At 35.8% G+C, this 18,214-nt stretch overlaps 1 protein-coding gene and 1 long non-coding RNA gene across 4 annotated transcripts in view; one reads left to right on the forward strand and one right to left on the reverse strand.

The window, feature by feature from the left end:
- adamts17 (ADAM metallopeptidase with thrombospondin type 1 motif, 17) overlaps window positions 1–18,214 on the forward strand; it is a 138,423-nt gene that overhangs the window by 79,538 nt on the left and 40,671 nt on the right. For 2 of the 3 annotated variants that reach the window (XM_088640730.1, XM_088640731.1), the window contains exons 15-18: window positions 678–798; window positions 2,173–2,247; window positions 6,858–6,938; window positions 14,257–14,414. In XM_088640730.1, coding sequence (XP_088496856.1) covers window positions 678–798; window positions 2,173–2,247; window positions 6,858–6,938; window positions 14,257–14,414 — 435 coding nt within the window. The remainder of the gene's footprint in view (window positions 1–677; window positions 799–2,172; window positions 2,248–6,857; window positions 6,939–14,256; window positions 14,415–18,214) is intronic. The other variant, XM_088640732.1, reaches the window with a different exon arrangement.
- Window positions 1–18,214, reverse strand: part of LOC148658918 (uncharacterized) — a 115,433-nt gene that overhangs the window by 19,860 nt on the left and 77,359 nt on the right. The gene's annotated exons all lie outside the window — the stretch shown is intronic.

The raw sequence follows: 18,214 nt of genomic DNA on the forward strand, positions 1-18,214 counted from the left end.
CAATAGCTATTACACCTTTTATTATTTTTAATAATTTCTGAATATAATTTTCTTTGTATGTGAACATATAATTCCAGATCCTGTCTTCACAAACAAATTATGTAGATTTTGTTTTAGATATTTGTCCAGTTTGTCTCAAATTCCTATCCTGGCTAGTAGACACTTAGGGCAAGATCTACAAGTATTTTCAGCCATTTTCCAGGGCCACAACTTGAGAAATTTATCTTTGAAGACAGGAAATTTCTGTTTGGTGAGTGGACACAGTAAAACATCTAGGAAGTCTGGTGGTTTGCATTTAATACCAAGGAGTTTGCTTTAATTTAAGCTTTAAACCAGAGTTCCCCTGTAAAAACGTCCAGAGATATTACAAAATGTTTGAGGGGACAGGGGAAATTGTCTGAGGTCTCATTGGGCTAACTAAAATAATAATTGCTGGACAGTAACTACTTGATTACATACAAATTCTTCCCATATGGAGAGTGTGAAATATAATTGTATATATTTAAGAAGTTATAACCCATCCCTTGTTTTTGTTATATCCTAGATTAATTATGCATGTGTTCCAAAAACAAAAAAAATGTCTTCCTTATTTCCTCACGCATGTCCTGATTCATTTGATGCTGGATACCTTTAGAATAATGAAAGATTTCTGGCTGCTTCTCTTTTTTTACTGGCAGAAAATTGGCTGTGATGGAATCATTGGATCCTCAGCAAAAGAGGACCGCTGCGGTGTGTGTAATGGGGATGGCAAATCCTGCAAGATAGTTAAGGGAGATTTCAACCACACCAAGGGAATGGGTGAGTGAAAACTATTTCCATGTCTGTAAGAAATAATGTGAGCAGGGTGTTCGACAAATTCTAAAGGCTTAGGTGACATCTGATGCTTTCCTGCACTGATTCCAGCCTAACAGCATCACTTATGCCAGAACAGAAGCAGCAGGTCAACAGGATGTGATCTGGTCCTTTAAGGCAACCAGTGACCCCTGGTGACTTGGAAAAAAATTCCACACAAATTTTTTTACTTCCCAGGCTTTTGCCTTGGGATAGGGAATCTTCGGAAAAAAACATTACAGAGTCACAGAACAATGTTTTTAAAAATGAGAGAATGAACTCATTTACTTTTCCACCTGCTACGGCATTGGATCTGAAAGAAATGCTGAAGTGGTTCACAAAAATAGGGAAGGAGACCGCAGAAATTGTCTCATTGAATTAATTGCAGCAAAAATGTATGTTCAGAAACAGAAATGGTAAATGTGTTGCCTGATTTTGTGAATCAGAACAGTTAATTTATTATAGGGAATACTGTGCAAAAGCTGAGGTGCAATGGTTTAATTGGGCAAAGTTTTAACATGACAAAATTTGTAAGCTTTTTTGTTAAAAAAGTGAAAAGGGCAGCAAATACTGTACAAAAGTCTAACATGTATTGTTTCCAATTTTATTTATTGTAGTGAGAGATTTACCAAGACTGACTTTTGAAAAGTATACTGTTAATACTGCATTGATGCCACACAAACAGCAGTGCCATGTCCTTCTCCACACCAGCAGATAGAACAGTAGGCTGCAAGGCTCCTCTAGAACCAAAGGTCCAGTAGGGGCGATTGGGTTGTTTTCTATTTAGATTTTAACCACTATAGGGTTTAAAGCAAATCATTTGTCCCGGAGGTAAATTTTAATTTATAACTTGTTGGACACAATTGTTGTTAATATAAACAGTATTTAACAAACAGAAACTAACTGCTATTCATTTCAAGACCGATTTCATGCGATTGTAATGGATTTTCTATAATTCATAGTAGGACTCTTTCACATCCATGAAACAAACCAAGCAGCACTGATGATGTGACTACAGATATGATGATTATACATATAATAATATCTCCTGAATGAACATGAATGCTGAACAGGTAGAAGAAATGTATTATGTAGGACGTTAATTCCATAACATATTTTTAAATTTGCTGCAAGAATCCTTATTTCTGTTTATGTCTGAAATTCCCATCCAGCTGTGTTAATGGTATGTTTGTACACACAATTGTTCTACATTGTGAGAATGTGTGTTCGGCATCTGTTTCTGTGTATGTGATATGTGGGTTTACAGTGAAGACAACAAAAGCAACGTTAATGATTTTAGCATGACTAAAACCTTCACACAAATCATTTTCTGTTTCCCAGTCACCAGTAGCCACTGTAAGAAGGTTTCTACGTGTGTGATGTCAAAACCCAGGGCTGTTCCCAAGTGTTTTTCGTGTAAGATACTTGGTTGTGAATGTGCACCTTACCCGGTTGGTACTTAATGACCACAGATGTATGTGTCACTTCTCATTGGGTTCTCCTGGGATTTTGTATAAGAGAACAGTGGTGTCTGAGCAGGAAGAGGCAGAAAAATATTTCAGTTTCCAGTTCTTTCTCCAATAGCAGAGAAATACCTGCTATTGACAGCAGAGTGGTTGGAGCCCATATTGCACCATTTGGACAGAATTTGGACATTTAATCAGATTTTTATTCTATTGGGTATCTTTCATTATATTAATGGCAGTAGCCCCTTATCCAAAAACCTTAAACCAACAAACGTGGAAGTGGAAAAGTGGAAAAAACATTTTGCAGATCATAAACTTAGTGAGTGCCCAATATACTGTATATCCTGAAGCCATTTTTCCATTTCAGTCCATAGAAAATGAGTATGAATTTAATGCAGAAGTTTAGTATCATGGAAAACAATTTGTTCATTTTTTAACCACCATTAATGTAATGTATAGTTACTGAACTCTCCATTGTGCAGATCTTTAAAATGTTAAGACTATACTTAACACTATTAACTTATATATATAGACTATATATATATAGAATATATTTCAGCAGAAAGGATTGCTGTTGTCATACAATAAGAGGTACTGAAAAATAAAAAAACATTCAGTAATACGCTTCCTTTTTTTATTTCTGATTTACATAATTGCCCCAGTCAGTATTATATTTTTTCTTTTTGAAAGATTAGTCACCTGTAACATTTTAAAATACATTATTTTGCCATCTTATGTGTCTTCTACTTCTTGCAGTGTGTTAGCTTTTGTAAGCTAGCATGCAGAAGACAAAATAACACCAAGTGAGTAGAAATCCAAACACAACGTCAGCAGAAATTCAGCCAAATAGGTTTACTAAAAAGTACAAAAATAAACACTATACTGTATGTTACTGAAAACAATCTTGCTATAATCATATGTGAAGCTGGATTAGTCTAGAGACATCCCAGATACAGTAGAAATTGAAACAGGTTTCCTTGCATTCTAACTTGTTTAACAAGCTTATTTAATGATTTTCTAGATGTCTTTGAGGAATATTTTGTCAGATAAAGAAATATTCACCTAAATAATCCAATGTTTTCTCAGAAATATAAATGTATCATACTAGTCTGATTTTGAGCATTTTTTACCAAATCACTCTTATTTTCCCAGGATAGCTCAAATGAGCGGCAGTGTATAACTAGGAGTGGGAAATTCTGTCTCCCCAGGATTATAGTTTAGATTACATGAAGTCAAATGAAGATGAAGTGGATTATTCCTCCAAGCATACCAGTTAGTGGCCACACTACTACAGTAAATGACTTTGTCACCACTCTGAAATAAATGTCACATATACATTTAAAATACCTTTTTAATTTTTTTCCATACATTTTTACTGTAATTTTATAACCAAATTGTGTCCTAGCATGTGATATTTTTGGTTTCTAGCAAATAAATAATGTTTAATAATTCATATAAGACTTAAAAATCAGTTTTAGAAAATGCTAGGAATTACGATCTCTTATTGTGCTCAGTATGCAATGGTGACATCATCCTTGTGCACAACATGCTTTGATGATGTTATCTATGTGCATATTATTCATTTCTTCAATGGATTAACTATCTACAGTCTGGGTGAGACATAAGCAACCTAATGATAATGGTGATGGGTGCTTCTTAACAATCGTTTGATGTGTTTTTTTAATTGGTAACAGCATGGTAGTAATTGGGACTGGGGAATGCATTGGTGAATACAAAGTGGATTCTGTGTAGAGTGTCAGGTGGTAAACATAAAGCAGCTCATTGAAAGTTAGACATTTGAAATTGAGATTTTTATCTGCTCTGAATTGAATGGTTTTGTTTGGTTTTATAAAATTCAGTACCAGCTAAACATTTTTACAGTTCTGACTGATGCACAATACAGCTACAGTTCCTTCCAAAAGTATTTGGATCCTTACACAGCTTTCACATTTTTTTTTGCTTTAAAGCTGACTTTTAAAATATCAATGAATGTTAATTATATATACAGTATATAACCTCTTCCACATACTGTATATAAAATGAATAAAAAACAGAAAGAAGTGAATCGATTATTTATATGAAATTACCTTAACAAGCCAGCTGAGTGACCTCTTTCTTTAAGCAATAATAGTGGTTCTCATTATTTCAGAATCCAAAATATCACAGAAAACACAGAATCCTGTTTCTTGCTCAGGTAATGAATTTCAAGCAAAGATTCATCAATGAAGACTAAAGAGCTTTCAGAGTTACTCAGTAATAAAGTTGCATAAAGACACAGATCAGGGAAAGGGTATAAAAACATTTCAAATCTCAATATCTCTTTGAGTGTGGGAAGTCATTCCTTCAGAAATGGAAGGAACTCAGACACTGCCTCCATCAGGTTGTTCAAACTGAGCAGTCAGGCACGGAGGAAACTGGTTTGGGATGTCGCCATGAGGTCAACGGTGACTTTGAAAGAGTTACGGACTTGAGATGGGAGAAAATGTCCATGAGTCAGCAACATCCTAGTTATTCCAAGAAGCTGGTACAGTATGTTTGACAGAATGGAAAACCCATCTCAAATTCCATCACTTCATAAATGGTATGTTATGGAACAGAAAAAAAAAACATCTCAAATCCTGCAGTGGGTTTGCAACAGCCTATAAATTACTGCAAACGTGCTAAAAACTTTTTACTCTAATTTAAAAGATGAACTGTATGTCTGACACAAATCCAGCAGAGTGCTTCACACAGTCATCACCATTCCCACTGTCTAGCATGACAGAGACGGCATTAAATTACAATTCTACATCAGCTGAAGCTTGTCAACATGGATGGAGAAAAGTACTGGCAAATCTTAGGGGAAAACCTGCTACAAGCATAAAGCTAAAGTGACAATTCACCTTTCAGCAGGACAATGATCCAAAGCACAAGTCTAAAGCTACGCTGTAGTGGTTAAGGCATAAAAAAATATTTGCTTTACTGGTCCAGTCAAAGTCCGAACTTGAATCCTACTGAGAATCTGTGGAATGTCTTGAGAAATGCTGTTCATAATCTAACCCCAACTTGAGAGATCTTCCACACATCAATCAAGATGAATGGGCAAGAACTCTATAAAGATGACGTGCAATGTTGGTAGAGACTTATCCCCCCCAAAAAAACCCAAAAAACTGCAGACAAAGATGCATTTACAAAATATTGAGTTCACAGATCTGAATACTTATGCAATCAGCTTATTTTATTTTTTCGATTTAGAATTTTTAATTGTAAGCTATTCTTAGAATTCTTCAGTTTGCACAATCAGGTTTTGAATAAAATGTTAAGTTTAAAAAATGTGTATTCATAATTTTGAAATTTCACAAAATAGGAACACCACAGGTATTCACATTTGCAAGGTACTGTACCTGCAGAGAACATAAGCTGTACTGTACCTTTCCTCTAATCAGTGTTTTAGAATGGTTTCTCCAACAAATGTCTCTGGTTCTCTGGAAAGAATCACTCAAAACCTTCTCCCTTCCAGTCTTGTTTTGAAGTATTCTTAAGTACAGACTTGTAAACTGCACAAATATGTGGAGAAGAATTTTACAAGTCTCGCACATAAATACTGCTTGCCAGGAATAAAAGTATATTTCCAGTGTTAACGAACTTTAAAGTCTTAAAGCGGCTGCACATAAAATATGTTTTAATATATTGACTTTCCCCTAATTGACAAACTTGGGTGGTACAAAGTGGTGGTACCACTGTTCATGGATGCAGCAGTAATACAAAATACATAATAAAATGCAGCTAAACATTTTTTTTCATTAATTGATTTAACGTGTTCATGCGGGAATATACATTTATTTTTTAATTTCTTGAAACCATTGCAAGACACTGAGCTGCTTTTTGCCTTTGCTGCCTGAGCTCTGAACAGGAGCTACACCAGAAAAGGGTGAACCTGGGATTCATCACAACATGCTTGTGAACGTTCTCTTTGGACTCAGATATTATCATATGGTTAGTTCAGATAAAACTCTGTTCTGGGAAAACATGTTGAGAATAAAGAAAACATTCTTAACATGTCCTTAATGACTTACTGTGTACCTGTATAGTTTCAATCATGATCACTGTTTTCTGTTAATGTGTAGAGTTACTGATGTCTGGGAACCCATGATAAACATGAAGACGTTCATTCAGACATAAACCTTCCTAACTTAGTAAATCAGCCTTCACTTCCACTTTAAACTTAAAATATTGAATCCTGGTCAGTGTGAAAACTACTGTATGTCATGTCATCAAGCTCAATGTGATATAACTATCACCTACAGCTGCTGTTGGAACATTTTCATTTTCCTTCTTCCTTACCTGTCAGAGTTCACCAATGTCTGTTGTAAAGAAAAGAATGATGAATTGGGCCTTGGGAAACAGATTCAGGCTATAACAAGTACTAAGAACAGAGTTTTATCCAGGTTAATAATCATAACAGAAATTAAAAAAACATCTGACTTCAAGTGTGTGGTGAGCTTCTCTGTGCCTCCTAACCTAAACCAGGTCTTGGCTGTGTAATGATGCCCTTCATCACATGAGCTTCTATTGCTACAGGTTACATTGAGGCAGCTGTGATCCCTGTTGGTGCTCGGAGAATCAAAGTAGTAGAGGACAAGCCATCACACAGCTTTCTCGGTAAATAGCAATTTATTTCTGTTTTTAAAACGTTTTTGTCCACAAGAGTGATGTTTTGCCAAGAAGAACAAAACAAATATACAGTGTACAGCATTCTATATAACAGCATTCTTTTCTCTAACAGTTTGATAGAGCCTTTTTGTACAGTGTTGTGCTTGTCTGGTCCTCATTGTTAAATGTGGTATGAGCTCAGAAAAAGTCCCTGAAATAATTGTGAAAGCTGGGTTTTATTTTGTACTGTTTGATAACATTTTCTATCCTGCCATTGCATGCAGGAGCTAATTATAGATTTTAATGACTTTGGCAAGGAACTTTCAAAGGTATTTCCAGGTGTCTCTGTAAGGAGCTTTGAGCTTGTGGCTCAAAGTACTTGAGATCATGTACTTGTTTGCTAGTGAGAAAAAATTTCTAACAGATTGCATAGTCAAGTTTGAAATAGTTTAATGCAATAAACTGGTGCTGTTTTGTATTAGGTAGTACTGAAATTGTCCTTTTGAAGTAAATCGTCTGGTTTCCCCCATACCTGTACATTTCTAATCGAGGTACTTGCATATAAAATACTATATTCGCTCAAACAGCATTTCCTGACCTTTTCAACTCTCAAATTCAAGTTCAAGTTTATTGTCATTATGGAGTCTCTGGAGTCCTTTTCAACTTTCAAGAATTTCTGCACACAAACACATCATGCTTACTCCTGTTTTGTGTGTAATGGGTAACTTACTGTACGTCAAATGATGGCTGGTGCTGTTTCATTGATTCAAACACAGGACATCGATTTGAAGCGATGGCTTTTATTAGAATGAAATCTTATGCCACATTGGCTTTTTCTTTTCCATATCCCCTTCTTGGAGCTTCAGAGCCACAGGTTGGGAACTGCTGTACTAGACATTAAGAAATAATGCCCTATCATTTTGGTGTAAGCACAATACAGGCATCCTATTTTGTTGCTGTAAATCTGAAACTCCCTTCATCCTTTTATATTGAAATTAATTATTGTCAGCTCATGTTAGCTGTTTGTTTAAATGTTAGCCTTAGTGTTAATGTGTCATAGTTTGTCAAAAGCGAGGTAATTAAAAGGCTTGGATACGTAACAGTACCCTAATTTATCAAGTAACCCAATTCCTAATAGTGGATGTTTTGACTTATGGTCTATTTTAAGAAACAAACCTAAGATATTACTGTGAGAAAAAGACTTCGTCCTTCAAACGTGTATCTGTTGTATCTGTTTTAGAAGGTAATGGAATGCACTCGGCTTGCTGAACACAAATAGTTGTTCTTGGTTACAATTTCTCTCCTTAAGTTTCTTTATAAATCATAATTAGTCATTGTTAAACGTTTCACATGTTTCACATTTCAAACGAAAGCACACAGCAATTCAAGTGTACGTGAAGCTGTGCAGTGAAAGTGAGCTCTGATCTGACTGTTTCTCACAACCTGCAATTGGAGTCCCTTCCCTGACAACCGTATGCTGTGCCATGTCTATAGCACTATTGTCCTCTACACTTTTTGTGGTCCTGGACTTATGCAGGTAGGCCTACTGGGATGGCATTCGGTTCCTAACTGCTGTTCTGTTAGAGAGATGAAGGACCTCAGGCATTCAATTCTGTTTCCTGGTTGAACTGCATTCAGACTTTACATGACTTTATACTGTTCACCTGTCAATCCTAAGTGAATGAAACCACATGTTTATAACCAAAGGTCCAATGTTCATATTATTTTTCCCTCTTTAATTTGTTAAACATTTCAACATGTTTCTGCATTTTTAATTGCCCGCCTCACATCTATGTTCTTAAGGTGGAATAATTTGATAATTGAATAATTTCTGGCATGTGAAACATACAGATTCTAATGTTTAAATGTTTTTTTTTTAATACGGATACCTAAAGACAGCTTAAATTAAGTGTACATTTTTATTATTTGAACCCATGGATCATCCAGTAAACTTCCAACTGGAAACACTGATAATAGGACCTAATCAGACTAAGCTCTGAACAGCTTTGAGGAATCTCTACAGCTTTGAAGTGTTTTGTGTGATCACTTAAAAACAGCTGATTATGACTGGCAGGGTTAAAAAACCGATAGATAAACAGAGACCCCCAATGTACTCAGTTTCACTTTGCATTCAGTTCAAACATAATAAGAGGTTTAAAAATGGTGCTGGCCACTTGGATGCTGGATGGTTCATATATTCTTGTGTCACATGCTCGCTCTTTCCCCACAATCAGTTCTTAGTAGGTGTCAAATTAAAATAATCTACAAAAAGAGTCCTAATTTATTTATAAGGCAGCAGATGGAGCTACAACAAAAATCAACATACATTCCTCCATGCCCTTTATAAAAGGACCGGAGACCTTCCTCCCTGAACCCCTTAGCAAACCTCAGCCTCTGCCCTTTATTGTGGAGGTCCATGCCCTGTAACCTCCCATACTTAAAGATACAGTACCATAGCCCTTTGTACATTTACACCTAATAAGTACACCATTATAACTAAACACAATACATAAAAAATACCACAGTCACCAAAAAATTATTTCTTCAATATACTTTCCTTAAAAAATATTGTTACATGAATAGTTATTTTTAAAACACCAGTGTTACCAAAGGGATAGTCCAGACCTAACAAAAAATGACTGCAAGCCATCAAGCATTTCCAAGTTTCATACCTCATCCCTTATTTTTCTCTTTTGTTTATTTCTTTTTTCTGGCCTCCTACCACCATATACACCGCAAACACAAAGGTAAGATCTCAATTAGTTTATTTCCTTTACTTTAGAGGTCTGCAACACCCTGCAGGCAGGGGGTGGGCCCCATCACATTTTATTTAAGGTAATAATATTAACTATAATATATAATATAATTATTGAACTACCTACTTCAACTATAATATAATTATTATTAATTATATATGATATAATATTTATTATATTATTATCAGTGTTAAATAGAGAATCTGAAAATCTCACCAGCACTGTCACATATTATATACACTCTGGAATGGGTATTAAAAGATTTATAAATATTTTGTTTTGATTGTTTGAAACCAGAATATAAACAAGAAGATGAGTGAAAGGGTTCTGGATGCTGCGTGTGGGTCTACAAATTCTCAGGTTTCCTCATCTTTAGACGGAGACTTTTTATCTTACTGTATGAAGAGTCAACATCAGTGGATAAGATGTGACCCTTCACATATTATCGAAATGTTTTCAGCACACTTTTAAGTGCTTAAAACTATATAAATACTCAGTGGATATACTGTAGCAGAAATTAAATGTTTTCTTCTACCCAATGCTTATTTTAGGGGTCTTTTAAAAAACTGCTCTTCTCACGAATTGCCCAATAGTGAGTGGCAAAAACAGCTACAGTTAAGAAGAAAGATATTATTATGGGAGGAGCAAATGGTTATTTTTTAGAAACAGGATAAATTGTCTGCAGACTTTCTGGATCAGGTTTCTTTCATTTATGCTTTTATTATAGCATTTGTGTAAAAGTCCTGTGGATCAGTCTAGTTTAATCTTTAATATTCACAACAATATGTAACCATGGGAAAATTGCTATGTGTGTTGAAACTATTTTATAATTACAGTGTATATAAAGTTAGTTCTATAAATAAGGTGCTGTATATGAAGTGATTTAACTCTGTACATGAGCTCTTCAAAGACAGAAAGCATTTGTAATCCACAAAGTTGCTTTGGAAGTAAATTTAATGCTCTTCCTTTGAGCGGAGAACATCTGTTCTTCAAAGCACAAAAAACAGTTTCCTTTTGTATTACTCCACACATGTTGTATTGAGTTACACTTTATTGCAAACAACCCAGGGATATTTCTTTAAAAAATGGTAGATTGGAGAAAGACCTTAGTCTTTTCCCTGTGCTGTTTTGAACCTGTAATCAGAGGAAGTGTCAAACTGATTAAACAGGATACTGAACTGAGCTGTAATTCTGGTGCTTTCAGTTGTTTAGTTTTTTTTGTCATAGTTAAATAAATTAAAACAATCCTGATAATATTCTGTGATATTTCTGTTGCTACACAACAGGGAAAAACGTTAGTAGGTGCTCTGCCTTTACTGTATAATTTATTTTGCACCATAATATTAGTTTTTTGTAAGCCTGATCGTGTGACTATTTTTTGTTTGTGGATTTAGGGCATGTAAAAGGAGAAAGTCAGTGGCTGTACAAGCATCTATGCTCTTTCTTGCTCTGACACAGCATTTACTGTATCATGAGACCTGACCAAAGCAGTGCTGGTGTGTGTCCTATGATGGTGCAACGTGGCAGCATACTGTGTGTGTTACAGGGATGTGCGGAGCGGGGTGGCTACAGTGGCTCAAGCCCCTGCCCCTCTGCACTCATTGGCCCAAGTGCCCTTTTTTGCTTGTAGAAAAAAAGTCCAACCAATTGCATTTATTTTCGCCACTTGACGATTCTGCTTCTGTATTTAGTACATATCTCCCGTTAGAAAAAAAAAAGTTGGACCTAATTGATCTTATCCGAGCACAAGTGCCCGCCACCTCTTCTTTGTAAAAAGTGGAGAAAAAAAGCAGCGATAAGCAACGTGGGCTACTACACCTGTAGAGGTCGTGTTAAACATTTGTGAGCGGTGAGAAGATACACAGATTTTTCAGAAGAACTGTACAAAAGCAACACACCAAGGGTGTCATATGGAGCACTTTGTGTATAAAAAAGACTATTTTCATTCACCTATTGCAAATTGCTACGTTATTGTCTGCATTGCTACTTATCTAGCTAGATTTGAGATTTTCTTAAGAAAATTTAGTTAACTGAGTAGACAAGCCAACCTTTTTGTATTTGATCTAAACAGCTAACATGCATATTCTTTGTCGTATATACAGTATATATGGTTCAGTCACAGAAACAGGAGAGCATGCCTTCAGAAAAAAGAAGGAAAAAAAAGGAAGAATTTAGGGAGGCAGCTAAAGGGAGTACATTGCTTCATAACTGGGTCACAGGTAGCAGCAGAAGAGTCTTGCCTCACAAGAATGATTACATTAGTAAATGTTGTACGACTTTTGATGAATATCAAAACTGCCTGTAGCCTATTTACAAAACATATACAGGCTGTATGGGTAGTAATTACAGAGATTTCTACATTTCTGCAGTAATGTAGAAATATAAGCGGGCACTGATTTGTGTCCAGGATACTCTAATGTAACAAATCCTGCCCTGGAAAGTGCCCCTTCTTCCCTTTTGAGCCACTGCCCAACTAAAGGTCTCCGCACTTCTCTGGTGTGTTGTGCTGGTACAGTGTGTTTGGTGCTAGTGCAGTGTGGCAGAGTGTGTGTTGTCCTTGGGCAGCGTGTGTAGTACTGGTGCAGGGTGTGTCAGGTACCGGTACTGGTGCAGTGCCATGCCCAGGAGGCATGGTTATATTCTGCTTGTCAGAAGTGAGAAGATTCTCACTAATCAGTGTTTGAGAACTTTGTTCTTGCAAGCTGCTTTTCTGATACACAGAGTAACCCTGGAGATGAGGAAAGACATAGAGAAGAGTTGTATTGTTTCATTTTCCCTCTTCCTTCGAGCTCCACATTTTTGTGATTTTTTTACAGTTTAGACTCATTAATCAGTACTGTATGTCAATTATGTGTAGAAATGGATATCTTTTATTCAAGGAAAGTAAAAATGACCTTTTTTAAATTATAGTTCTATTTTAATTGTTTGAATGGCATTTTAAAATAATTTCCATCTGTCCTGCCCATCTCCTAAAATAATCATAACTATTAAGTATAATTTTGAGGTATCAGAGGTTTTCATAGTTTCAAAAGTTTGGTTTGTCTGAGCAGTCACACAAAGACTCTTAATAGAAGTGTCCTAAAACTTATATGTTTGGAGAAGCTTTTTTTTTTTTGGCTTTGTTACAAAAAATTCAAATCAAGGACTCTTGGAGATTTGAGAGTTTTTTCTGTGCTGCTTTTGAATAGTTAACTCATTCGTGACAAAATTCAGTGCTGTACATGGTTACATTGAAAAAGCCTTTGTAATTTAATAATAGAATTACAGAGATAGCATGCTGTCATTCTGCATTTCAATCCCAATACATTGATCATATATCTTTCTTTGTGTGATGTTTTTATATTGTGTATATACTGTAATGTGTTCACAGATTTTAATGACTGTCCAATGTTTACTTCAATATTGATTTTTTAGTATTCTCTCATCCACTCAGTCTCTTCTGTTTGCCTTGATCTACATAAAAATCACAGTGTTTCTCACATCAAGCCAATGCACACAAATATCACCATTTCTTGAGAAGAAAAACATCAGTAAACTAAATTATGCCTTCATAACTCAATCTACACCTCAGCATGCCTTTGTTGTGGGTATTATGCATTAGGCCAAAGGCCTGCACAAATGTCTTTTATTGTGCCTTTGTGTTATCTTTTATTTTCACCTTTGCTGTTTTATCAAATAATTTTATACTTATAACTGTAAAAGCAAAAATCAAGTACCAATCAGAAAAGGCTTAACCAATAAAGGCATTAACTCTGAGTACAGGTTGAGGTCTATGATCCAAACATCACATGTTTAATCCCTGGTCATCTCACTGACTGACTGAGACCAGGATTCCGAAGCAGCAGTGAGCTTCTCTCTTCATTTGCAGGACAACAGGACAACAATTCTGTTCCCCGAATTACTTTTGCACTGTTTTTGTCCTGTTGTATTCTTTTCTTTGTTAGCGAATTTGCACAGTTTTGATTACACTGTTATGTTATTGTATTGTATTACTGTCAATTGTCTTGTCTCCTGTTCTATTTATATACTGCACCTGAGTGACTAATAAGAAACACTTTTCCCTATACTATGCACTATGTGTAAGTATAATGACAAATAAAGTTGAATATGAAAAGCAACCCCTGACAACAACTTTCTGGGTTTTCTGCAGACTTGGACATCCATACATGATGGATCCTGAGAGCCAAGACAAAGACACAATTTTATATTAAATCATACAAATTATTGGCAAATCCAAATCTATTTAAAATAGGAGTTCAACAAGACTGCCGAGATCAACATATTGTAATAGTTACTATGTCTTCATGATGGATTCATAGCTCTTTTATATCAAACCTGCTCAAAAGATATTAACTGGGAAAGGCTTCCTTAAATGCAGTGGAAAGAAGGGGAAAAAGACATATGAGAGCACAATGTGGAGTGGTTCACCATTGGAGCCCCTTTGTTAACATTCACAGATGTGTGCTTGTACGTCCTTGCAGTACTGGAGTGCATCTTAAACAGTGCAGATTATTGGGGAGCTGCCGTTGCACTGATTGCCTTGTTTTGTCTCATGGTCTTGAATTTCTCAGCTTTAAAAGACTCTGGCAAGAGATCAATCAACAGCGACTGGAAGATTGAACTTCCTGGGGAGTTCCAGCTAGCTGGCACTACTGTCCGCTACGTGAGGAGGGGACTCTGGGAAAAAATGTCTGCCAAGGGACCCACTAAAACACCCCTTCACCTAATGGTAAAGTCATTACCCTATGTTTGTATGTCTAGGGAAGGCTTTCTTTCAACCTCAAGACAGAGCTTATTTTTATTTCTTTTACAAATTCATGAACTCTTGAGTCCTGCAAAGACTGAGTTATGTTATAAATTCAAGAAATTAAAGTATTTAAATGTAAACGTATTTTAGTGATTTAGTATATCATGATCTACAGTAAATCTAAATGATTTAGAATATCATTAGCACCTTTTAATGACCATCCCTATGTGCTTTACAGTAATAAAATATTTTGAGAGATATGTAGCTTTACAGTTAAAAAAATATTTTGAGAGAATGTAGCTTTACAGTTTAAACATATTTTGAGAGAATGTGATTTCAAATATACAGTAATTGGGTGGTTTATTTGCATAAGAAACTTGTGAAATTGTAGCACTTTCTCTCTTTGTGGTATGTTTTCAGAGAATTTTGGTCAGCCATACATTTTAAAGCAGTTCAGGTGGGTAGCTGCGTCAGCATGCGTAGGGTGCAAAGGAACAAGTAATACTGTAGGTTTATTCCATGCTGAAAAGAGAAGAAAGAAAAAACGTTTTGGCTGTGGAGCCTTCTTCGGGTGTTAAATTTCGCCTGAAATTTAACTCTTTTTCATTTTAAACCAGGTTGGATATAATTAATATAGATAATTAAGAAGATGAAAGCATTTATTAAGTGTAAAGTGTTAAACATGGGTGATTTGTTAGCCAATATCTCACAAAGTTCTAGAGATAATTCAGCAAACAAGTACTTATTTGAAACAGTATCTCTTAAATGAGAGAGCTTTTAAATGCTAAATTGTGAATGTAATTTTTCCTTTTTTAAGAAAATACTTTGCATAATGAGAGAGAGGTGCACTATTTCAGTTATCTAATGGCTACAATTCCAATAATTGTGAACAAGAATCAGCTTCTTTAAAAATTAAAACAATCATTTGTCTTGCAGAAGAGGACAATACTGTGTCTGTGTCAGTTGACTCACAAATGCAGACCAACTTTATTTTGAAATCAATAGTGCAGGGAAGTCTAACCTAATAGGGCAAGTACTGTATTAAAGGAATTAAAGAGTGCTTGATTTCTGTAGGTTAATGTCTCTAAAGGTTTGCCAAAATATTTAAGTTATTTATATTTATAAATAAGACTGAGCTTTTCAAATGAAACCTGTGAACTTTCTTTAATGTTCCTAGATAATTGTTGAGTTTATACACATCTCACTTTTTCAAAACTAAATATCTCTTAACAATAAATCTGAGGTTTCATGTGCATCCCTATGTCTGTGTTTCCATAGACATATACAGTAATAAATGACCTCATCTGAAGTTGTGATTTATTGTAGTCCTGTTAGTAAGTTCCTTACTGTCCTTAAGACTGAAAGAGATAATGTACATGTTTATTGTTAATCATACTGAATAAAAGATGAAATTAACACAATTGCAATTTTGTAGAATACACTTAGAAAAAGTGCATTAGGCCTGATTATGTGCAGTGTATTCAAAGGGAGACCAGTTATCTTTCTTAAGGATTGTGTATAGCTCTCTAAAGCGCACACACCCCCCCCCCACCGCAAAAAAAAAACACTTTCTGTGGAAGTCACTTGACTTTAAAGTTAGCATTTTCATCTTTTCACTAACATTTGACAGCATTATTCATAAGCCTGAAGGCACTCTTGGAATCCATGACGTTAACGCCTGACCTTGAATGAATGCTCTGGTTAATTGCTGCTGCTCTGCACTGAATTACTTCCCTACTATTTGAGACATTCTTTGCTTCAAGCAGCGTCCTTGACTGCAATCCCTGGGTGTGCTTTGGATAAATTTGATACTTACAAGCATCAAATATTTTCAAAATGATTGTTAAAGAAGTACATCACATCAAGAAGGTGCTGTCCAAATCAAAATGAAAACATGCACACCTGACTCATAGTGACTGGAGTCAGAGGAGTGATTGTAACACAGTCTCAGGATTTTGGACAATAAAAAATTAAACAGTACTGAAAGATTACAGAAAATGTGTTTGTTTCCTTGGACAAAATAATATAACTAATTAAAAGACCTTGTATTTGAAGTAACTAAATTACAATTATAAAGGATTCTGCATATGTTTCAGATTAATTTCAGTACTAATAACCAATGTGTTTCTTCTGTAAATGTCTTAAAATAAACAGTTTAAAATGTGAGTTTCTAGAACAACACAAGAAATCTAACAGATTTTCATAGAGGTCAAGTAGTTGGTTTCTGAATTGCCGCAAAAACCTGCAAAATAATTTTATGTGTCAAAGGAAACGGTGTCAAAGATCATGACGGCATACTCCAAACAAGGAAAACAGCATCAGGTTGAAGTCAAAGCTCACTGACAGGGATAGATGGATGCTAAACAGGATAGTTGCCAAAAAACTGCCTCATAAAATACCACAGAACTGCATCTATAACTCCATGACCCAGTCTCAACAAAAACTGTGGTGTGAGCTTCACACAACTGATATTTACTGTAGGTCTCCCATTCAGAAACCATTTGTAAAAAAGGCCAATGGGCAACAAAACGTAACCTGGTGAATGAGCATTAAACCCAGACTTCTTAGCAATGGAAGAAAGTAATATGGTCTGATGAGTCATCTTCCACTCTCTTTTTTTACATCTGGATGGGTTTGTTTGGAGAAAGTCAAAGGTAGAAAGAAAGGCAGCCTTCAACTGTTTAAACTCCATACTGTTTGTTCCCAGTTGTTAAACATGGTGGTGGACCTGTTAGGGAATGGGCAGCCATCTCGTGGGAATTATTGGGTCCAATTATTACTCTGCATGAAAGAATAATGGCCAAGGAATACAAAATCACCTTAGGCAGCCTGGTGCACCTAAATATTGTTTTCTCAAGGTGTTCCCATATTCCAAGATGATAATACCCACATACAGAGTGGTTTTGTGAACACCTGGATGAAATCAAAGACCTACCAAGGACTCTCCAGTCAACAGATATAAACATCATTGAAGCTTTATTGAACATTCTGAAACACAGAGTGCCAAGTAGATTTCTACCTCCTTTATCTCTCATTTAACTGGAGGCTTACCTTTTCCTTTTATTTTTTTTCTTACTTGCAGAAAGAACTTCGTAATAAATTGCTTGTATGAGCAACATTTTATTAATAATGATTTACATGACAATCCAATTATTTTTGAATAACAGCTGAGTTCATTCTCTGTTTTGTAGAGAAACATGCAAAGATTTTCTTTTGACCTTTTCAGATTTTGGGGGGTCTTTATTTGAACGTCTATAGGAACTTTTAATAAAAATGACAAGAAAAAAAGCAGAGTTTGTCTTTCACAAACAGAGTAATCCTAACTCTCCACACACATAGTTTTCAGAAGATTATGCAAGAAAATAATAACTCATGAGTGTCACGATCGCTACTCCTCCTCTTAAGGGCACTCAAGCCCTTCCTTGTTCTGCCCCATTACCCACACCTGTTCCTTATTCCAGCCCCTCTTCAGTTCCCCCTTAAAAGCCGTCTGGCTCCGTTATGGTATTAACTTTCTGTTCCTGATCCCCCCTGCCGGTCCCGACCCGGTTCCTGGTTTTTAATCCATGGCCATGGACTTATGCTTCTGTTTTGGTTTCCCGTTTGGACTTTATCTTGGATCGTTTGCCCCGGACTCACTTCCCCTGGACACCTGTACACCTAGGACACGCCCCCCTGTCTCCATACCTGTCTCCTGCATGACTTTTTCCTAGTGTTTCCTCACTATTCCGGATTGTGTCGTCTGCATAGGGCCCGGAAAGAACTGTTCGTGACAATGAATA

Source organism: Lepisosteus platostomus, chromosome 7 (assembly GCF_059453375.1).
Source record: "Lepisosteus platostomus isolate fLepPlt1 chromosome 7, fLepPlt1.hap1, whole genome shotgun sequence".
Classification (NCBI taxonomy): domain Eukaryota; kingdom Metazoa; phylum Chordata; class Actinopteri; order Semionotiformes; family Lepisosteidae; genus Lepisosteus; species Lepisosteus platostomus.